The 23,081-nt window shown below is 48.0% G+C and overlaps 2 protein-coding genes across 6 annotated transcripts in view; one reads left to right on the top strand and one right to left on the bottom strand.

Annotated features, from left to right (window-relative positions):
- The window catches only part of LMAN2L (lectin, mannose binding 2 like), an 82,666-nt gene extending 74,853 nt beyond the window's left edge, over positions 1-7,813 (bottom strand). The window contains exon 1 of one of the 2 annotated variants that reach the window (XM_023251637.2): positions 7,690-7,813. The gene's annotated coding sequence lies outside the window, so the exon portion shown is untranslated. The remainder of the gene's footprint in view (positions 1-7,689) is intronic. The other variant, XM_045054140.1, reaches the window with a different exon arrangement.
- Positions 7,788-23,081, top strand: part of CNNM4 (cyclin and CBS domain divalent metal cation transport mediator 4) — a 41,151-nt gene continuing 25,857 nt past the window's right edge. For 2 of the 4 annotated variants that reach the window (XM_023251633.2, XR_002741107.2), the window contains exon 1: positions 7,791-9,210. In XM_023251633.2, the coding sequence (XP_023107401.1) occupies positions 7,809-9,210 (1,402 nt within the window). In that variant the 5' untranslated portion in view covers positions 7,791-7,808. Of the gene's footprint in view, positions 9,211-23,081 lie in introns of all 4 variants that reach the window. The other 2 variants (XM_045054137.1, XM_023251634.2) reach the window with 2 other exon arrangements.

Here is a 23,081-nt window from a genome sequence, read left to right as displayed (position 1 = left end):
CAAATTCCCAATATTTAAGAAGAGCAGTTGGGGGTCAGGGTCGGAGGAAGTTTGTCAGCTGATTAGTGTTCAGTAGAGAGGACTTTCCCTCACCTACTGTGATAGCCAGCTTCCAAACGGTCCCCTCTGACCCTGCCACCTGCTCCTATAGGGTCCTTTCCTGTCGTGTATCAATTTTGGTCCATATGACCAAAAGGATATGGAAGATGTGGTGGTACGTCATTTCTAAGGCTAGGCCATAAAAGACATTATGGCTTCCATCTCAAATCACGTATTACAGGCAAAGCCAGCTACCATGTTGTAAATAGCCCGATGGAGAGGTCCATGGGACAAAAAACCAAGTCCTCCTGCCAGCATCCATGTAAGTGAGCTTGGAGGTGAATCTTCCAGCCCCAACCAAGCCTTCAGATGACCTCAGCCCCAGCCAACATCTTGACTTCAATTTGTGAGAAACTCTGAGCCAGAACCGCCCAGCTAAACTGCTTCCCAGTTCCTGACCCACAGAAACTATGACATAATAAGTGATTATTATTTTAGGCCACTAAGTTCTGCATTTGTTATGCGGCAATAGGTAACTAACATATCTGTCAAAGTCAAGCGAAGGAGATGCTCTAAGAAAACTTGGAGGGAAAAAAAAAAAAAAGAAAATTCGGAGGGTCCTGCAAGAAGAGAGACTGGCATCTTATTCCACAATTAGACCTCTGCTTAGGCAGTAGACTTACTATTTTGCCCTGGGTGGTCTATACTGCAACCATTGGGTGGACTCATTCAAGAGGGGCTGCCTGACAGGCAAAGTGTATCTCAACGGCAAGAAGCTGGAGGGGAGGAGTCCCAACAAGGGCTAAGGTGAACTTTCTACTACGAGAAACCAACAACTGGACACAAACAACATTCAGTCAAGTGGCAACAACCACAAAGTCGGGGGCGGAGGGGAAGGTTTCAAACTATGGGAGATTAAGCAAAGACAAATTCTCTTTCTTCCCCTCTTGCCCTACCAGGCCCCAATATTAGAGAAGTTTGATCCTGAAAATGAAGAGGGAAGTATCCTAGAAGCAGCACATGACCCACTTCGCTTGACACATCCACACATCCATAAACACCTCCCCTCTCCAAAACTGGCTACAGTGATTGGAGAACTGAGGACTGACCAAGGCCCTTCCCCACTCCAAGTCCAGGGAGCAGAAACTGTGATCTCCAGTTAGGGACTCTCTCCCCATATAAAAGCCTATAGCAGACTCCTGATTGGAGCTTCTTGGTATCCTGTCCACCCTAGATGTCAATTGTTATGGCCTGAGGTACTTTGTACAGGCCTGGTCAGTTGTCTGTCTCCAGTAGAATCCATGCGAAAGGAGGTGGGACAGGTCCCCAGAGAATAGGGAGTACTGTTCCCTGAAGAAGGGGACAGGAAGCTGGACAGCTCAGAGCAACAGATGTCCACTACATCTAATCCTGTTGATCTTTTTTTTTTTTTTTAATGTTTATTTAGTTTTAAGAGAGAGAGAAAGAGAAGCACAAGCTGGGGTGAGGCAGAGAGAGAGAGGGAGACACAGAATCCGAAGCAGGCTCCAGGCTCTGAGATGTCCACACAGAGCCCAACTCGGGGCTTGAACCCACCAACCATGAGATCATGACCTGAGCCAAAACCAGACGCCCAACCGACTGAGCCACCCAGGTGGCCCTGATCTCTCTCTCTTTTTTTAATTTTTATTTGTTTTTGAGAAAGAGCGAGAGGGTGAGTGGGGGCGGGGCAGAGAGAGAGGAAAAGAGAGGATCCCAAGCAGGCTGTGCACTGGCATTGCAGAGCCCAATGCAGGGCTCGATCCCAGGAACCTGTGAGATCATTACCTGAGCCGAAATCCAGAGTAGGACCCTTAACTGACTGAGCCACCTAGGCACTCCATGATCTTGTTGATCTTATCTTTGCCTTCTCTTGATTGCTTAGGAAAATTACACATCAGAGAATTTAAATGAGGATAGAACCTGATTATCAGACCCAGTCCCCTCATGTTGGAGATAAGGCCCCAGGTATTTGGTACCTGCGCAATTGTTTGGGACAAACCTGTAGAAATCTGGACACTTGGGAATGAAGGTCTCAAAGACCGTCTCCTTTTCTGGGCAGGGCTGGGAGACAATAAGATTCAGTGATCCGGAACTTGCCTCACTGATCTGCCTGGGGAGATTTATTGCCTCATGTGGATTATGCCAGGCACTGTGGGTGTGGGTATCATTTATAAGGAGAACATTCAAACTCCCACCAGTCTTCCTAAGTTTCATCCAAAGAGAATTCCAGTAGATGCTCATGAGCAATGCATGAGACTGATGCCAGTATTTTTCAAATTGGAGATTGGCCAAGAAATCACTTTAGTTAGGTGCAGGCAGACTTTTTTTTTTCTTCATTTTTTTAAGACATAGGCTAGAGTGGAAATTGTATTATGGGGTAAATGCAATTTCATGAAACAGTTTTCTAGCTGCAATTTTATGTATAAAACTACTGGCTAGAAGCTTCCTCCTCATTTCCCATTCCTGGCCCCCAACAGTATTATTCCTAGCCCCTTTTTTAGGAAAATCCAATTCATTCCACAAATGCATATGGAATACCAAGCATGTTGGATACAGAGATGACTATGACACAGGTTTTGTCCTTGAGGGACTCTCAATCCAGTGGGAAATGGCCTACAGTCCAGAGTAAAGGAGAAAATGAAGTGGGCAGAAGGTGGCAGAATACAGAGAAACAATTTCTGGGCAGTGGATAGGGAAGTTGGGGGAACTTCTGTTTTCTATTTATGATTTGAATTTGTTGCAAGGAGCACGTATCATTTTGGCAATTTTAAAAGCCCAGTAAAAATATAAAAATACAGGAATGAATAAATGAATAAAATGTAATATGAAAGTCCTGGCCTGAGGGAAGGAAAAGAAACATATTTAGGAGCAGTGCTACCAAACTTGGGCTCATTTAGTCCCTTTAGTACAATCCAAGGGTCTCTTGATCCCCATCTTAAAAATGGAGAAATCAAGACCCTAAGAAGTCAAGCACTATTGCCCCAATTCACCAGCTGGTAAGGGACAGAGCCCATGGCATTTCTGCTATAGCCTGTTTCCATTTGCCAGCTATGAAAAAGGGTTGGAAACTAGGGACAATGACTTCAAGAAGTTGTTCTTAAGCTTTTGTAAATACTCAGTGTTTTTTATCTTGCTCTTCCTTACTTTTCTCTGGTGATTAACAGTTAATCTCTTAATATAAAAAAGGGTCTTGGTGTTTTTGGAGGCAGAAGGAAAAGCTTGTTGGGGTAGCCAGTCTTGGGGACAGGGCTCTCCAGCGCAGGAGGGGAGGAGGAAAGCAGAAAGGGGAGTAGGCAGGGCCCTGGAGCTCAGCCCCTCTCACACCTGTGCTTGCCTGGGACTCTTCACAGGGGCTCTGCTCTCCCCAGGAGGACTTGCCTTCTGGGTTGTCAAGTCTCTCAGATCTGAGTGACAGGCTTCCCACTTTCCCACTTGCCAGCCTTTGCAGCCTGAACCTGCATGCACCATGACAACCCCTGTCACCTCCAGCAGCACTACCTGCACCCCAGCCTCCTTTGTTCCCTTACCACGGAGCCCCAAGGGGTCCAGATGTGGTCTTGTTTAGTCCCTGATGATCTCCTTCGGCCTCTCTTCTCTATCATCCTCTATAGACTTTCTGTCTCGCAGGGAAAGGGAAGGGAAAGAACTCGAAGACAGCAGCTAGAGTTGGATGCAGATACACAGTGGGGCTAATGAAATCTGAGTGTCCTCTAAAAATCCCTGCCTTGTCATGTCCATCACCATCATGGTTACTGATCATGTTCATTGAGCTCTTACCAGGTGCCAGGCATCATCTGACTCAATACTCCAGAATGTCCCAGAGTCCCAAGTCACACAGGCAACCCATGGCCAAGCCAGCGCCACAGTGTGCCTCCTGAGCTGTGCCTGAACCCCTATGGTGAGGCATCCTCCCTCCTGTGGTCCTGTCCCAAAGGAGAACAATTTGTCCTATGGCCATGGAGCTTTGAAACCTACCCAATTAATACAAACGCTTCCTCCCCTTTGCTGTTCTGGCATTCTACTTCCTGTCACAGGCACATCCTATTATTGGCCTGAATCCGTTGTTCTGATGCTTTCATCCCCTCCTCTGGCTTAATGAGGTGTCTGTCTCAGGTAGAAAATGATACCAGGTCCTCATGTCCCCACTTGTTGGGGTGACCTGAGTTGAGATTTGAGCCACGGTACCATCTCAGCTACCCCCATGCTTGCTCTGTCCCTCTGTGGAGGGATGACTGCCCCTTCTTTCCCAAGACAATTTAATAGCACATATATAACTTGCAAATGCTCAGGGTTATTGCAGATTTGCGGAGAGCTGGTGAACAGGCCACTGCATGTATTGATGTGGCCCCTCCCTCACTCTGAAAATTGCTCCCAACCAGGCTTTTGAACCCCAGGGCCCACAGCATCCTCCAAGGGACTTGGGGGGGCATGGCAGCCCTCAGGCTCTGAGCTCCACCAGCAGATGGGCTGATTATCTGGCAGCAGCTCCTCATCCTGGACACCCAAATGTTGAAGAGGACTAAGAAAACAGCCTGGGAGGATCACAGCCTGAGGAGTGGAACAGGAGATCCCAGGTTACTATTTAGGACCTTGTTCTTCATTGGATTCTTAGGGTCAGCACATCGCCAGGTACAAAATAAGGGGCAATAGACTTTTAAGCCTGTCTCCCTGCACAGGACCAGAAAGGAGTGCTCTCCGGGAGGTGTAGACATGCTGCCATAGGGCCCAGAAAGAACCTGTCAGGTCCCAAAGTCATGAGTGGAGTGCTCTGTGATGCTCAGAAGTCAGGTACCAGACCCCTCTGAGAAAGACCTTCCCCAAACTCCTTACTTGCAAGTGGAGATAATTCAGGGGAGTAAGGGCTTCCACCCTGCAGCAGAGAAACAGGTCTGACCCCCAAAGTAGACAGACTTCTCATTTGCACATCTCTTTCTGCACTTCTCACAGCCTGGTTCACAGAAGCCACACATTTGTCCAGGCTTCCTGACTCTTCACACAGATAGACCTCCATCTCCATGTTGTCCCCACCGATCTGTGGGAGAGGTTTTTCAACTCTGCAGATGAGAAAAGTTTAAATGCCCTAACCAGAGATAAAAGCCTAGCAGGAGAGGTACCTGGGTGGCTCAGTTGGTTGAAGATCTGACTCTTGGTTTTGGCTCAGGTCATGATCTCCCAGTTTGTGGGCTGGAGCCCCACATTAGACTCTGTACTGGCAGTACAGAGCCTGCTTGGATTCCCTCTCTCTGCCCCTTCCCTGCTCACTCGCTAGATAGATAGATAGGAACAAATTTTAGGGGGGAAAAAAAAGCCTGGCAGGAAATGAACCTGGACTCCAGTCTGGACCTCAAATAGCTCCTCTGACACTTTCTGAGTTACACTGCTTTTAATTTTTTTCGAGAGATTCTTGTCTTCGCTGCCAGATTGAAGGCTCTGGGTGGGCAACAAGGTATTTCATTTCTTTACTTTGTTGATTCTGTTCTATTCACTTAAGTACGGATGTGAATGCAATTGTGGATGGGTGGAATTAAATGAACTTTAGCAGAGACTAACTCTTCTTACCAGATTCCCACTTAAACCCAAGTATCTCAAAAGCTTTTTTTTCCCCTTCCCTTTGTTGACTTCTCTTATTGGACTCAGTGCATATACAGGGAGCTTCTGAGTTTGACAGTTTGAAAAGGGCAAAATAAAAATAGCCGATTGGTCAATAATAGAATGGTAAAGTCTCTAAGTACCATGGGAAGGGTGTTTCCAGCTGGCTGGAAAAAGATGAAGTGAGGTGGACAAAAGCCTCTCTGAAAGCTGGGCTTGCTCTGAGGTGATGCAGGTGGCTCATCCTGTATCGGTGGAGAAGGGAGGGAACAGCCAGTCCAAGGTTCTGCTTTCTGTTTTTGCTCTGTCTCGGCTAGTGCCCATCCGGGGGCTCCTGCTCCTTACAAAAGTGGCCAGCTAGAAACACTGTAGAATATGAAGTGAGGCGCCTACCTGAAAGGGACTGCTTCAGGCTGGCCTAGTATGCACAACACTATAGGATTGTTCCTCTCTGTTTGGGCTCTTTCCGGCTGGTATTGATTGTTGCTTTTATTGGCAAACAGTATACCACAACAAAAATAAACACATGTGTTTGTGCAGGGAGAGAGTAAAATGGATTCTGTGTCTCCAGGGTTGGGAAAAAAACTTGCTCTGAGACCCAGTGGTCAACCTGGTACCCGATTCCCTATTTTGTGCACCTCTGCAATTATTGTGAGGTTGTTTGTCTGTCTCCTTCCCCCTAACAGGGCAGGCGGCTGCGGTCTTCCCCACACCTCCTGAGTGCTTGGTGCTCAATTCATAGTCGCTAACTGACACCAAGGTAGGGCCATCCAGGAAGTAGTCATTTCAGGGCTAGGCCTGGCGCCACACCTCTCAGCTCATTTTCACATGTGTCTGCCCCAGCTAGCCAGTCACCACCACAATTTGGGGTTAGGGGTTTGGTCTGGAAGGGCAGGCAACAACAACATCAGCTACACAGAACATTCAGAATTGTCCTGTCCTGTTCAATGCCTAGGCCAAGTGTTCCCATAAGCTTAGTGAGATGGTGCCGCCTTGTCATTCTTACTCCCGTTTTATAGATATAGAAACCTGGTCTGAGAGACACTCCAATGTGCCTTACCAGTCACACAAGCCTGTTCTTAAAATAGCAATCTGGAGGGACTCCAACTTGTGCCTAGATTCAATTTCTTCATCTGTTAAATGGAAAAATAACACTACCTCTTAGTGTTGTGCAAAGGATTAAATAAATATTATGCATGTGTGTTTACTTGCTTATTGTCTGCTCTAGACTGTAAACTCCAGGGGACAGGGCTTTGGCTTATTCACCGCTATATTGTCAGAGTCTGGAACAAGATGCCTGGCACATAGGAGGGACTCAACATTTGCGTCCTAAAAGGAAATGACCTGAGATAAGACTAGGACGGACCCTGGCCCTTCTTTCTGCGGGTACAATCTATATCTTCAGTTTCCCAGATTCTCCTCCAACCAGGCAGCCACTGGCCAAAGGATGTCTCAGACTGGGGGCAGGGCCGTGGAACCTACTTCTGGCTTTGGGACAAGGTCATCAAAACCCTCAAGAGTGCAGAGGCCACAAAAGTCTTCAAGGGGCAGTCTGCAAGGCCGAAAGGCCTGTAGGCCTCTCAGGCCTCAGCCCTCAGGTTTTCCTTTTTTTTCTTTTTGTATCAGTAAAAGCATTTTTCTCGCCCGAGCGCAACGTGGTACTGCTTCTGAGGTTCCAGCAAAGAGCAATCCCCCCCAGACCCCCCCCCCCCCAAGAAAGCGCCAAGGCTCTGGGGAAAGAGCCGAGCATGCGAAGCCCGGCTAGGTTGCGGCAGAGAAGCGGCGAGACCAGGAGCGCAGGCCTGGGCAGCAGGAGAGCGGGCCGCACGTACAACCCGTGAGCAGAAAGGCCCGCGGGAATGGCCGCGCGAGGAGAAGGGCGGGGCGAGCGTCCGCCCGCGGCTCCCGCGCTCAGGCGCAGCTCCACCTTAAGCGCGGGACCCCCTTAAGGGCGGGCACCGGAGCCGCGCTTCCAGAGGCGGGGTCTCCCATGCAAATAAGGGGCGTGGGTCGGCGGGGCGGGGCGGGAGGGGCGCTGACCTGACGTCAGGCCTGCGGCCCGGGCAGTTGGCTCGGCGGCGGCGAAGCGGCAGGAGCAGCGGCGGGAGCGGGGCCGCGCGGCGGGGCGCGGGGAGCGGCGGCGGCCGAGCCGGAGCAACATGGCGCCGGTGGGCGGGGGCGGGCGCCGGGGCGGCGGGCCGGCCCGAGGGCGCCTCCTCCTGGCGACGCTGCTGCTGCTGGTGCTGCTGTGGGCGCGGGGGGCCCGGGGTCAGAGCGACCCCCAGCGGGGCGCGATCCTGGGCATGAGGCTGGCGAGCTGTAACAAATCGTGTGGGATGAATCCGGATGGCATCATCTTCGTGTCTGAGGGCAGTACGGTGAACCTGAGGCTGTACGGCCAGAGGCTGGGCTCCATCTCCAGCAACCTGATCTCCTTCACCGAGGTGGACAACTCCGAGGCCACCCACAACTCCACCAACTGCCCCGAGCTCACCAAGGACCTGGTCGTCCAGCAGCTGGTCAACGTGAGTCGAGGGAACACGTCCGGGATGCTGGTGGTGCTCACTAAGTTCCTCCGGAGGAGCGAGAACATGAAACTGTATGCACTGTGCACCCGGGCTGGGGTGGACGGGCCCTGGCAGAGGTGGACCGATAAGGACTCGCTGCTCTTCATGGTGGAGGAGGCTGGGAGGTTCCTGCCCCTCTGGCTGCACATCCTCCTCATTATGGTGCTGCTGGTGCTGTCGGGCATATTTTCTGGTCTCAACCTGGGGCTTATGGCCCTGGACCCCATGGAGCTGCGCATCGTGCAGAACTGTGGCACCCAGAAGGAAAGGCGCTATGCCCGGAAGATCGAGCCCATTCGGCGCAAGGGCAACTACTTACTCTGCTCGCTGCTCCTGGGAAACGTGCTGGTCAACACCTCCCTCACCATCCTTCTAGACATCCTCATTGGGTCTGGACTCATGGCGGTGGCCTCCTCCACCATTGGCATTGTCATCTTTGGGGAGATTGTACCTCAGGCCTTGTGCTCCCGACACGGGCTGGCAGTGGGTGCCAATACTATCATTCTCACCAAATTCTTTATGCTTCTCACCTTCCCCCTCAGTTTCCCCATTAGCAAGCTCCTGGATTTTGTTTTGGGCCAGGAGATTCGCACTGTTTACAATCGGGAGAAGCTGATGGAGATGTTGAAGGTAACAGAGCCCTATAATGATCTGGTGAAAGAGGAGCTAAATATGATCCAGGGTGCCCTGGAGCTACGGACCAAGACCGTGGAGGACATCATGACCCAGCTCCAAGACTGCTTCATGATCCGCAGTGATGCCATCCTGGACTTCAACACCATGTCAGAGATTATGGAAAGTGGCTATACCCGCATCCCCGTGTTTGAAGATGAGCAGTCCAATATTGTAGATATTCTCTATGTCAAAGACTTGGCCTTCGTGGACCCTGATGACTGCACCCCCCTCAAGACCATCACCCGGTTCTATAACCATCCAGTGCATTTTGTCTTCCACGACACCAAGTTGGATGCCATGCTGGAGGAGTTCAAGAAGGGTAAGGCCTGATGCTCGCCCTCTCCGTTAACTGTCTTTGTGACACCTCTCATTCGCTTGCCTGTTTTGTGTCTGCTGGTCTTAGTGTTTTTGTGTGACTCTTTTCCTTTGCCCATCACTTCCTGTGCCTCTGAGGTGAATGGTATTTGGGACAGCAGGAACATTTCCTAAGCGTCTGCTGTCTGCCAGCTACTGTGCTTTGTGCTTCAGGTGAATCAGAGCTGAGACACACTCGTGCACTTGGAGGGATAGAGCAAGGCCTCAGGGAGCTATTGAAGCAGGACAGAGTAAGGCTAATGCCTTAAAAGAGGCCACGGACATTAGAGTGTGGAGCCCCACATCTGAGTGGGCTGAGGTGGGGAAGGGGCTGGGGACCTGGGAAAACCTTCACATGGGAGGAAGCATTTGAGGAGAGCCTGAAGATATGGGGAGACGTGGTACTTGAGGCACGGGGAACCCCATGAGTTGCAGAGCACCTGATTGGGGTGGCAAAAGATGTGCTTGTGGCCCAGCAGATGGTCCTGTTGAGCTGGGTATAGGCTCTGCCGCTCAGTGGTCCGGGGGGAGAGGCTGAGTCATCTGGGGCCTTTGGAAAAGCCTGCAGTCAGGGCAGTAAGTTTGCTTGGAGCTTGGAGCTTTCGGAAGTTTTGAGCAAGAGTGATGTTACTGGAGCTCCTAGCCCACAGAAGCCGAATTGGGAGGTCTCTGGTTTGCTCCCCACTCAGAACAGTGCCAAGTAATGCTTTCGACTACTCAGCAGAAGCAAACACATCAAGTTTTGGTTATTGTTCTGTCTTTTTGCAGGCGCCAAACATAAGCTTCCCTCCTGTGGTCTGAGAATCTTCAGCTGGCCTTGCAGTGCCTTGTGTTTTTTTCTCACATGGGTTCTTGGCCAGTTCTCAGGTAGTTAGAGAGGCACTTGGAAGTTTTACTCACCAGCCTCAAAGCTCAGGACACACACCCCTTTCCTTACTTCCAAGAAAACTTTTCCTCCCACTTCTGCCACCCAGAAGCCCTCAGTGGCAGTAAACAAGCCAATTATGGAGTAAAACCCTCCTAGGCCAAAGGGAATGAGGAGGCAGAAAGGGAAGCTCTTCATAAAGAAATGGGGGAAGGGACCAGGGACTTTGCTTCCTTTCCCCATAGGTAGAGCTCCTGCTGGCTAAGGCAGCCTGCCAGTTTAGGGCTGGGAGCACCTTCGGCACTCAAGCAGGGAGCAAGCCTCAGACGCTTGTCAGTCTATTATTTCATGAGAGTTAAGGGGCGCCTGGGTGGCTCAGTCGGTTGAGTATTTCATGAGAGTTGGGGAGAGCCTGGAACTGGCTAGGTCAGTGGTGGAGGGTGGGATTGGTAGGAGGAGGCCCTGCCAGGTTTAGTCTTAAAAGATGCTCTGGTCAGGGCCAGAGTGGGAGATTGGTACCCTCCCTTCATCAGTTTGAGAGAGTGACTCGTAGCATCAGATCTGAGAAGGACTTGAGTAACATGAGTCCAAGTGGGAGACAGTCTGGTAAGGTGGCTTCATTGCAGAGGGACTGAAGGGACATCTGGTGGTGATGGCACAGTGTGGGGGGAGCTTTGCAGGTCCAGGCCCTAGAACCTGTTTGTTCCAGGTAGCTGAGCCTGAAGAAGAGCAGTGAGGATTTGTGCCCCACCTTCACCCTGCAGCCTCTTGGCCCTGAGGACTTCTCCCATGTTGCTTGGTGAGGAACCTGGTTGGGACTCACCAGGGCGGCTTCCTGCTCACCACCTCTATGGTCCTTGGGACTGTTGCTGGTGACACACCCTACAAGCACGTTTGCATCGTTCATCTCGAGTCTGGAAACAGCCAGTGTGGATTGGCTGGGCTGGGCTTCCCAGCCCCTGATCGGCAGGGTTCAGCTCTTGTCTGGTGGGAGCTTCCTGGGGTTGGCAGGACCATCTTTGGACTCATCACATAAAAAAAAGTATTACCTCAGGAAGCTGGGAAAATAGAGCTAGCATCTTTCGGCCCAGAGCTCTGCTGAGTGGAACTCTCCAGATGTACATTTTAGTTCACTAGACCTTACTTAACAGGGGCCAGTGGTCTGAACCTGAGCCCCAGCCCTCACCCTAGCCCTGGAGGGGGTGCTGCTAATTCCATGGAAATGCAGGCACAGTCTACCCAGTGCAGCATGAAGCCCTGGAGATGTGAGTGTGATATGATGGTCACTCCTAATGGACACATCCTCGGGCTTTGTGGTTCCGTCCTAACTCATTGCCACTCTGGGCTGCCCCCAATATGGCCTCTCCAAAATCTTTCCATGTGGCATTTACCTGTTAAGTCTGAGGCCCTCTAGGACACGGAAACACTTTGCATTTGCACCTTAAAAGATTTTCTTTACAAATCTGATGTTTGGAAGGCTTCTTTTTTAGCTAAGAAAAACCCAGTGAGCAAGCTTAACATGGCCAGCATTGTCGGCAGCATCAAAACAAGAGCTGGGTGCCTGCCAAGTGTGGTCAGGCATCTGCCTGAGGGTCTTTCTTATGCTTCAGTAGACTCTTCAGCATCTCCAAGTTGGGTGAGGGCCCAACTCTGACCTCTGCCAGAGTCTTTCTGCTCTGAGTGTAATCCTGTTTTAAGGTCATTTTGTCTCCTCCTTGTTCCCCAACATGAGTTCTGTGTGGGTAGGGATCATGCCTTATTAGTGTTTTCACCACTTAGTACCTGGCAAAGAGATGGATCTGTAGTAAATGTTTGTTAAGTGAATGAATGAATGAATGAATGAATGAACAACTAATGAATGACTGACTATCTGGCAAGCCCTGCTGGCCTTCTTACTGTTCCTTGAAGACACCAGGACACTCCCACACTAGGGCCTTTGCCCTGGCTGTTCTTCAGGCTGGAATGTTTTTCCCCAAATGTTACATGCCTCACTGTCTCCCCTCCCTCCTGTCTGCTTCAACTTTACCTTCTCAATGAGGCTTTCCTGTTGTCCTATTTGAAACTATAACCTTCCATCCTCCTTGACCTTCCTGATCTCTGCTACCCTGTGCTAATGTTTCTTTTTTTATAGCATAAATCACTTTCTAACAACTCCGTAATTTACAGATTTACTATGCTATTTATTGTCTGTCTCCTTCCGTTAGAATATAAGTTCCAAAGAGCAGAGCTCTTTGTTTCGGTCACTGGTGTATCCCTAGGCCCTAGAATGGTTCTTGGCACATAGTAAGACATCTCAATAAAAAGTCATGGAATGAATGATTGATCTGTTAGATTTGAGACAGAATTGTCCCCAGTCCATAGGTATTAGAATTTTGAGGAGCTGGATAAGGGATAAAGTAAAATGGGTGTTGTGCTGTTATCCGAGGGACTTGATATTTCTAGTTGCATCAAGACAGGAGGAGCTCCTACAGTAACATATAATGGTTCACGGACTGAGAAGCTGAGAAGCAGAGTTTGGGGTCCTTTTTTTTTTTTTAATTTTTTTTTTAAATGTTTATTTTTGAGAGAGAGACACAGAGCGTGAGCAGGGGGAGAGGCGGAGAAGGAGACACAGAATCAGAAGCAAGCTTCAGGCTTCGAGCTGTCAGCACAAGAGCCCGATGCGGTGGTTGAACTCACAAACTGCAAGATCATGACCTGAGCTTAACTGGTCAGATGCTTAACTGACTCAGCCACCCAGGCGCCCCATGGGGTCCTTTTTTTTTTTTTTTTTTTAATATTTATTTTTTTTTGAGAGAGAGACAGACAGACAGAGTGCGAGCAGGGGAGGGGCAGAGAGTGAGAAGCAGGCTCCAGGCTCTGAGCTGGCAGCACAGAGCCTGATGTGGGGCTCCATCCCACAAGCCGTGAGATCCTGACCTGAGCTGAAGCTAGACGGTCAACCAGCTGAGCCACCCAGGTCCCCAGAGTCTGGGGTCTTGAATGTGATGCATGGTTCCCCTTTCCTGTGCTTCAGTTTCTCTGAATAAGCAGTTTTTGGTCGTCGGGAGTATACATACATAGCTTCACTCATTAGTGTGAGTCATGAAGATGCTCCTACACACTTAGACAGGCTTGAGAAGTTAGTTGCAGACATGAGGCTGAGCTTCCCTTAGAGACTAAGGTAGAAGGTTACAGCTTCTCAGCTGCTTTGCCTCCCAACTCAAGGCATTTATCATTAGATATTTGTTGAACCTCATACTGTCTGTACAAGACATGGGGCTAGGTGCTGCAGGACCTCAGGAGTAAGACTATCTGATTGGTTAGAGCTATAAGGCCACTGAGAGGCTCATGCCATTTGAACCTTGGTCCTTTGACTTAAACCGACTTAAACCTCGACTTACACCTCGCCTAGAACTGTTTGCAGTACTGGATGTTGTGGTTGGCTTTGTCTACAGCTTGAGATCTTAGAATAGCGGCTCCCTGGGCTACTCCTGGCCCAGTTGCGTTTTTCCTTTACCAAAGATCCTCTCAGACCCTGGAGGCAAAGTGACGAATAAAAGCTCTCCCAAATCAGTCAGAAACTCCAGCCCCACAATGAAGCTCACCTTTCAGCTTTCTGCTGTCCTTTCCCTCTGTGACATTCCTGCCCTTTTCAGACACTGTGCTCATTTGTAGGCATCTTATCTTTCCCCACCTACTTTATAACCATCTAGCCCCCTGTAAAGACTTGGGTTTAAACTCCACCCACCCTGGTCACAGACCCATGAGATGACTTTGGACCTATTACTGACCTTGTAGAAAGTCACTGGGCATATGTATTGAAGAGAAAAACAGCTAGAAATATTTTCATTAAAAACTCCTCCCATGTTTCCATCTGTGCCACAGCACACTTCTCCCACGTACATTTTTCTTCCTGAAACAACTTTATTAAGAAAAAACACTGCATAATTTTGCCTTTACTTTTGGTTCCTACCATCTTGACACACTTTAAGTACCTTATTTCTCTTTGTTTCCTGGTTTGTTCCTTTGTTGCAATAAACATCTAATTTTTTGAGGCCTATGTGTCAGACACGGTGCTTGCTGTTGGGAATCAGAGAGGACTAAAACAGTGCTGTTGACAGAACTCGCAGTCTACCAGGGACACAGACAGGTAAATGAAGCTTACTGTGCACAGTTCTGGTAGGTGCAGTGGGGCCAAGGAAGGTCTAGGCCTACGAGATGCTTCTGAAGTCAGAATAACAGGACTCAGTGATCATTTTGGAGATGTTGGAGTCAGAGCCAGGAAGTAGTTGTGAACATCTGAGGTTCCTAGCTTGGGATTCAGATGGATGATGTTGTCATTTAACGGAAGTGGGAAGAGGAGGAAGCAAAGACAGTTTGGAGAATTGGGGGTGGTGGTAGTGGTAAAGTGATGTGACCCTTGATTGGACTCCTTTGTGCTCACCAGAGCCGCTCACACTTGAACGTGCACCTGAACTGCCTGGACATTTTGTTAAAATGCAGAGTTGAACTCAGTGGGTCTGGGGTATGGCCTAAGAGGCTGTATTTCTTTTCTTTTTTTTTAATGTTTATTTTTCAGAGAGACAGACAGAGCACAAGCAGGGGAGAGGAAGAGAGAGATAGGGAGACACAGAATCCGAACCAAGTTCCAGGCTCTCAGCTGTCAGCACAGAGCCCGATGTGGGGCTCGAACCCACTGACCATGAGATACCATGACCCGAGCCAAAGCTGGGTGCTTGATGGACAGAGCCACCCAAGCTCTCCTAAGAGCCTGTATTTTTGACAGGCTCTCAGATGATGGCCATTTTGCTGGTCTGGGACCACACGGAGCAGTGTGAGGGTACAGTCCATCCAGGCAAGTGTACAGGTGAAAGTGCTTAGGTGGGGGCACTTGGGAGGGAGGCCAGAACCAGGGTTAAAGGTTTGGAAGTCATCTGAGAGCAGGCAGAACATGCAGAGCATGTAAAAGCTCGGTTAAAGTGACTCCTTGGAGAGATGAAAAAGAGCCAGGCAGGCGTGGTTTTGGGACCCTCCTGGGGAAACCAGATAGGGTGACGGCCAAGCATAGACTGGGGATGGGACAGTTAAGTCATAAGGTGCTGGGAGAGGACAGCCTCAAGAATGGAGAGCTGGGGCATCTGGGTGGCTTTGTCAGTTAAGCGTCCGACTCTTGACTTTGGCTCAGGTCATATCTCACAGTCATGAGATCGAACCCCGTGTCAGGTTCTGCGCTGACAGCACAGAGCCTGCTTGGGATTCTCTGTCTCTCCCTCTCTCTCTACCTTTCCCAGCTTGTGCTCTCTCTCTCAAAATAAATAAACATTAAAAAAAAAAAAAGTGGGGAGCAAAGTCAGCTACACACCTGGTCTCTTACAGCTCCACCTGGAAATAGTCTCCAGCTGAGGTGGTGATTTGATCTTGAGAAGCTGCCAGGGAGCAAGTGTATCTGAGACGGTGACAGGAGCTGCCTGTTAGGGCAACGGTGCCAGCGGGGCAGCTGACAAAACACTGGCCAGGCTCCTCCTCACTTTCTCTTTGGTTAGGTGCTTGTGGGCATGGAGCATGGCCACCGTGGTTAGGGAGGTACGGTGCTGGCCAGCAGGCAGCTGCACATCTCCCCGTCGCTGGCATCCTACAGCCTGTAGGCCAGGCTCCATAGGGAAGCCAGGACTGACGGCAGTTTCTTCAGCCTCTTGACAGATCACTTCCCACAGCTCTTACTTGTGTACTGGAAGGCACTGCCTTTTGTCTAAGCCCTAAGAGCTTAGATCGTACCAATCTAACATGCTGGTGTTTGCTTTTCAAAAGTCCTATATTTTCAGTTAGAAAGCCCAGTCCCAGAGTTTCCCTGAACACCTCTCGTCAGGACAGGGGGTATTGAACAGATGCTTAAATAGATGAGTGCACAGAAACACACAAGCACAGGACTGTGTCCTACAGGAGAATGGGTAAGGGGCAGGGCCTTTGGGGAAGCTGATGCCTTTCTTATCAGTAGAAGTCTGGGAAGGCATTCCAAAGGAGGTGGCATTCTAGCTGGATCCTCAAAGGTGCATAAGATGCAACATTTCCCCACTTCTGTGCCTCTTATTCTGGGAGCTTTTGGACGAAACCACAGAATGAGAGATGAGTGTATTTGTCATTGATGCCAACTTAGGGTAAAACTGCTTCTGCAAATTGTGATCGCTCCTCAGCCCTTTCCGTGGATGTGAGAGTTCAGGAATTTCCCAGAGGTGCCTGAGACGGCCCTCAGCTAGGAGGATGGGGTGTAGCTGTCGGGAGCTGTTGCTGCTATTTGATCCAGCTGCCTGCTCTCCTTCTCTGAGCCGCTCTGTCTGCTGTCCAGTACAGCTGCCCTGTGACGAGATGCTCGCCCATTCTGTCCCTCAGGTTACCCCTGTTGTCACGCCTGAGTGTGCCAAGACATCCTGTCATAAAAGGCTTTGTGGCTACATAAAGGACTCCTGGCCCACTTCATAAACTGGAGTCTGGACTCCTCAGTCTATTCCTGTTCCATTTTTTTATGTGATTTTCTTTTTACTAGTGGTTATTATAAACCAGATACATCTTATCGTCAGAACTTTAGGAAACACAGAAAAATCTAAGCAAAACAACCCATGAACCTGTGATCTGGAGAGAACTACTTTTTAATATTTTGATTTGTTATAATAATCTTTTTAGAAATGTACTCTAAAAATCATGTCACAAGCAGCAAGATCAAAACCATTTTCTTTTTTCTTTTTTCTTTTTCTTTTGTGTGTGTGTCGGGGTGGGGGGTGGGCCGGGAGCTGAAACTTTACTTGCCCCAAACCCCATCCTTCCTGCCAAAACCATTTTCATTTTTATAGCCATGTAAACTTTCCCATTAGCTGGTCATATGTGTTTTCACATGGAAACCATTGTCTACATACAATTTTGTGCCTTGCTTTTTGGAACCCAGTTTAGATTGGTTCTTCTGATTGCTCCTCCTGTAAGACATGAAATCCCTTTTTATCCCTGGGATTCTTGGGAGGAGTATCTTGGAGGATTTCCACAGACTGAGGGCTGGGCAGCACTGTGTGGCTGATGAAAAGGTGAGCCCAGAGGGCTGGGGTGTGCAGCTGCCAGGTTGGGGTGTGTGTGTGTGTGTGTGTGTGTGTGTGTGTGTGTGTGTGTGTTTAGCTGCCAGCCTGTTTTGCTGGGGGTTAAACCTGGTGTTGCTGGAGCATTCCCCAGAGGTTATAGTCAGAGTTGCTTCCATGCTGCAGGGCTGATTTACTGTGACCTGGGCAGGGTTCTTGAAAGACTGGTTTCCCCAGGCTCTCTGGACTGCCTAGTCTCTGGCCAGCAGGCAGCCAGGAGCCTCGGTTGGAAGGAGGCTCCATGCCCCCCATCCCAGTCAGGCTTACTCCCACACACACTCATTCCTCCCCCCGCCAAATACACATAGGACAGGCTCACAACACACACACACACACACACACACACACACACACACACACACACACACCACACACCTCTGCCTCCACATGGACATGCTTAAACACACACCCCCTTCCTTACACAAGGGGGCAGATTCACTCATCCCTCCATGCAGGCTCTCACACACATACACATACACATGAATGCACACATGCACAGTCACCTGGAGTCCTGGTTTTTTTTTTTTTTTTTTAAGTTTATTTTGAGAGAGAGAGAAAGAGAAATTCTAAGCAGTCTCTGCACTGTCAGCACTGAGCCTGATGTGGGACTTGAACTCATGAACCGTGAGATCGTAACCTGAGTAGAACTCAAGAGTCAGATGCTTAACCGGCTGAGCCACCCAAGATGCCCCAGGAGTCCTGCTTTAAAATTAGTTCATCTAGGGGCGCCTGGGTGGCGCAGTCGGTTAAGCGTCTGACTTCAGCCAGGTCACGATCTCGCGGTCCGTGAGTTCGAGCCCCGCGTCGGGCTCTGGGCTGATGGCTCGGAGCCTGGAGCCTGTTTCCGATTCTGTGTCTCCCTCTCTCTCTGCCCCTCCCCCATTCATGCTCTGTCTCTCTCTGTCCCAAAAAAAAAAAAAAAAAAAAAAAAAAAAAAAAATTAGTTCATCTAGGGTCACCTGGGTGGCTCAGTCAGGTGGTTAAGTGTCCAACTTCAGCTTAAGTCATGAACTCACAGTCCACGAGTTTGAGCCCCGCAAACCCCATGTCAGGCTCTGTGCTGACAGCTCAGAACCTGGAGCCTGCTTTGGATTGCTGTGTCTCCCTCTCTCTCTGCACCTCCCCCACTCACACTCTGTCTGTCTGTCTCTCTCTCAGAAATGAACATTAAAAAAATTTTTTTTAATTAGTCCATCTCTCATCACACTTTCCTAAGTTGGTTTTTTTTTTTTTTTTTTTTTTAAGGATTTTTATTTATTTTTTTAGAGACAGAGTGAGCATGAGCAGGAGAGGGGCAGAGGGAGACAGAGAATCCCAAGCAGGCTCCGTGCTTAGTGTGGAGCCCCATTTGGGTTAGATGCCACGACCGTGGGATCACAACCTGAGCCAAAATCAAGAGTCATGTGCTCAACCGACTGAACCACCCAGGCACACCTAAAGATTTTTACTTTTTTAAGTAATCTCCACACCTAACATGGAGCTCAAACTCACAATCCCAAGATCGAGTCACATGCTGTACCAACTAAGCCAGCCAGGCACCCCCCTAAGTAAGATTAAAAAGTGAGTAGATCTGGGGCTCCTGGGTGGCTCAGTCAGTTAAGTGTCCGACTTCACCTCAGGTCATGATCTTGCGGTTCACGAGCTCAAGCCCCACATTGGGCTCTGTGCTGACAGCTCAGAGCCTGGAGCCTGCTTCAGATTCTCTGTCTCCCTCTCTCTCTCTGCCCCTCCTCCGCTCATGCTCTCTCTCTCTCTCTCTCTCCCTCTCAAAAATAAATAAACATTAAAAAAAAAATAAATAAAAAGTGTGTAAAGTGAGTAAATCTACAGTGGAGTTTATTTCATGAAAGGCCCAAAATAGTCACTGACTCTTAGTCTCAGAAGTTTCTCTTTGGTTGCTGGTGATTTGGTTGTCCATGTTAATGACAGTATCCAGCTCAGAGGGTTGTGGTGAGGACTGAATGAGGTAAGGCATGTAAACTGCTTAGCTCAGTGCCTGGCACCATTGTCATCATGCAATAAATGTTAGCTATTTTAAAAATTATTGTTATTACTATCCAAAGGTGCCCCAGTTGGCACGGACACCAACTTGGGCCGTGGTGGTTCTCATATACTGGCTCAGGTGGCAGGCTGCCCCACTGTCCGGGTGTGGTGCCTTTCTTGGAATTCTGAATACATTGAGGTCAAAAGAGCCCACTATATAATTACATGCTAATTCAGATACCGTCTTATCTGGGCCCCTAGTGCATATCTTAAGGGTAACAGATGCCAGAGCTTAAGGAAAAAAATATATGGAAGAGAAACTTCAAATTGGGGAGATTCTTCTCATTTACTGAATTATTTGTTTCTCTAAAGTTGGAGAACGTTAAGCCTGCCATCCTGATTGCCAGCACATTTGGCGCTCCAACCGTGGGAGTTTAATCTGAGGATCCAGGAAACCAGGCAGGTCAAGGGGCAGGGCCACATTTCTCAGTTGCACCTCTACTTGGGTTGTTTCATGTCAGGATTCACCTGTTGTCTGCTCCCTCCCTGGTGTCCCAGTTAAGGAGAGAAGAGGTTATGCTAGAAAAGCAGCAGAGAGTAGAGGGGTATCTAAGAGAGCAGAGCCTCCCCACGAAGGCCAATCTCCCCAGAAATGCCCCAGACCCAGAGCTCTGGAAAAAGGTTAAGTATGAGCAGAGAGCAGAAAGAAGGAAGAAATGCCTTCATTAATGGTTAACCTTTATTAAATACTTAATTAATCCTCCAAATGCTATAGATGGGAACTGAGGCTCAGAGAGGCTAAGAATCTTTTCCAGACTGTATGACAACTAACTGGCAACTGCAGCTGTTCCCTTCCAGAGGCCAAGCTCTTAAGCCCTGTTCCATGTCACTTTTCAGTAAGATCATGGATACTAAGAAAAAGATGACAAGATTGGGATATTCCAATAACTCGGGGCTGGAAAATTTACTGTTAGTTCTAGATTTAAAAAAACAAAAAAAAATTTTTTTTAATGTTTATTTATTTCTGAGGGGTGTGTGGAGGGGAAGAAAGAGATGGGGACAGAAGATCTGAAGCAGGCTCTGTATGACAGCAGAGAGCCCAATGCAAGGCGCTTGAACCCATGAACCGTGAGTTCATGACCTGAGCCAAAATCAGACACTTGACCAACTGAGCCACCCAGGCACCCTGTTCTAGGTGGGTTTTTGTTTGTTTGTTTGTTTGTTTGTTTGTTTGTTTGTTTGTTTTAATTGAGATACAGTTGGGCACTTGGATGGCTCAGTTGCTTAAGTGTCTGACTTAGGCTCAGGTCATGATCTCACCATTCATGAGTTTAGAGACCCACTTCGGGCCCTGTGCTGACAGCTCAGAGCCTGGAGCCTCTTTGGATTCTGTGTCTTCCTCTCTCTCTTGGCCCCTCCCCTGCTCACACTCTGTCTCTGTCTCTGTCTCTCTCTCAAAATAAATAAACATTAAAACAAAACAAGATAAAAAAATTTAAAAATTTGAAATACAGCTCACATATAACATTGTGAGTTTCAGGTGTACAGCATAATGATTCCATATTTTTATAAATGTTTGCCACAGTAAGTCGAGTTAACTACATCCATCACTTACCACACAGAGATAAAACATTTCTTTCTCTCAGCACAAGAGATGACAACTTTTAAGATCTACTCTCTTGGCAAATTTCAAATATATGATACAGTATTGTTAACTATAGTCATTGTGCTGGAAATTACATCCCTAGAACTTATTTATCTTGTAACTGGAAGTTTGTACCTTTTGACCACCTTCTCCCATTTCTCTCACCTTCCATCTCCTGCCTCTGGCAACCACCTAGATATGTTTTAAAGTAAACTTTTCATTGAAGCAAAGTGCATAAATCATAAATGTATAACTTGATAGTTTTTCACAAAGGAATAGCTCTGTGTCACTGCCACTGAGCTCGGGAGATAGAACATTATCAACACCCTAGAAGACTCTTGCCATGTACCCTCCCAATCACTGCTCCTGTCCCCCCAATCATGATGGTTTAATTTTTTCTGTTTCTGAACTTTTATAAGTGAATCATCCAGTATGTGTCTTTTGTGTCTGGCTCCTGCTCAACATAAAGGTTATGAGTTTCATCCATGTTGTATGGAGCTCATTCCTTTTTATTGCTATATAGTATTCCATGATAGAAATATACTGTGATGTTGATGGACATTTGGGTTGTTTCCAATTTGGAACTATTTAAATAAGGCCACTAACAGGCGTCTGGATGGCTCAGTTGTTCAAGCATCTGACTTCGGCTCAGGTCATGATCTCACCGTTCTTAAGTTTGAGCCCCACATCGGGCTCTGTGCTGACAGCTCAGAGCCTGGAGCCTGCTTCGGATTCTGTGTCTCCCTCTCTCTGTCCCTCCCCTGCTTGCACTCTGTCTCTCTCTCAAAAATAAATAAAACATTTAAAAAAAAAATTTAGGGGCACCTGGGTGGTGCAGTCGGTTAAGCGTCCGACTTCAGCCAGGTCAGGATCTCGCGGTCCGTGAGTTCGAGCCCCGCGTCAGGCTCTGGGCTGATGGCTCGGAGCCTGGAGCCTGTTTCCGATTCTGTGTCTCCCCCTCTCTCTGCCCCTCCCCCGTTCAAGCTCTGTCTCTCTCTGTCCCAAAAATAAATAAACGTTAAAAAAAAAATTTTTTTTTTAAATAAAAAAATAAAAAAAATTAAAAAAAATTAAATAAGGCCACTAAAAATGTTCTTGTTCATGTCTTTTGGTGATGTTATGTAGGCATTTCTGTTGGGAATATACCTAAGTGTGGAATTGCCAGGACATAGCATAGGCACAGATAAGACAATTTCCCAGAATGCTCTTACAAGTTTACACTCCTGTCCCAACTCTGATATTGTCATCTAGGTAGGTGTGTGGTAGTATTTCATTGTGATTTTATGATACATTTCTCTAGTGACTGATGATGTTGAACACATTTTCACATACTAATAAACATATGGGTTAGTGCCTTTCATATCCTGTTTAAGATTCTTTGCCTGTACACAAGTTAGGAAGCTTGTGTCCTGTGTTATTTTCTAGAGCTATAATGTTTCCTTTTCACACTTAGAGTTGTAATCCTTCTGGAATTTGTTCCTGAAGTATTACAGTTGAATCTTTTTTATTTATTTATTTATTTTTAATTTTTTTTTCCAACGTTTATTTATTTTTGGGACAGAGAGAGACAGAGCATGAACGGGGGAGGGGCAGAGAGAGAGGGAGACACAGAATCGGAAACAGGCTCCAGGCTCTGAGCCATCAGCCCAGAGCCTGACGCGGGGCTCGAACTCACGGACCACGAGATCGTGACCTGGCTGAAGTCGGACGCTTAACCGACTGCGCCACCCAGGCGCCCCAGTTGAATCTTTTTTAAAATCCGTACAGGTTATCTAGCTGGTCCAGTACCGCTGTTGGAAAAACTGTCCTTCCCCACTGAGCTGTGGTATATATATGTGTGGGTCTGTCCCTGGACTCTCATATTCCATTGGTCTCTGTCTTTCCTTGTTCAATACCACATTGACATAATTGCAGTAGTTTTCTAATATGTTTTGATATTTGGTAATAATTATTCTTTCTTGGTTCTTTAAGATTATCTTGACTGTTCTTTAGCCTTTTTCCTAGGAATTTAATGGAATTGCATTGAATCTATAGATCAACTTGAAGACTTGACATCTTTATAACGATGAATCTTCCAATCCATAAATGTGGTTACTCCTCCATTTGTTTTATAGCCTATTGATTTCTTTCAATAATTTTTTGTCGTTTTCTTTGTTGCAGTCTTACACATCTTAGATGTATTCCTAAGTATTTTGTGATCTTAAATGGTGTCTTTAAAATTGTGTTTTCTGAAATGTTTGTTG

Source organism: Felis catus, chromosome A3 (assembly GCF_018350175.1).
Source record: "Felis catus isolate Fca126 chromosome A3, F.catus_Fca126_mat1.0, whole genome shotgun sequence".
Lineage (NCBI taxonomy): Eukaryota > Metazoa > Chordata > Mammalia > Carnivora > Felidae > Felis > Felis catus.
This window is presented reverse-complemented; position numbering and strand designations above follow the sequence as displayed.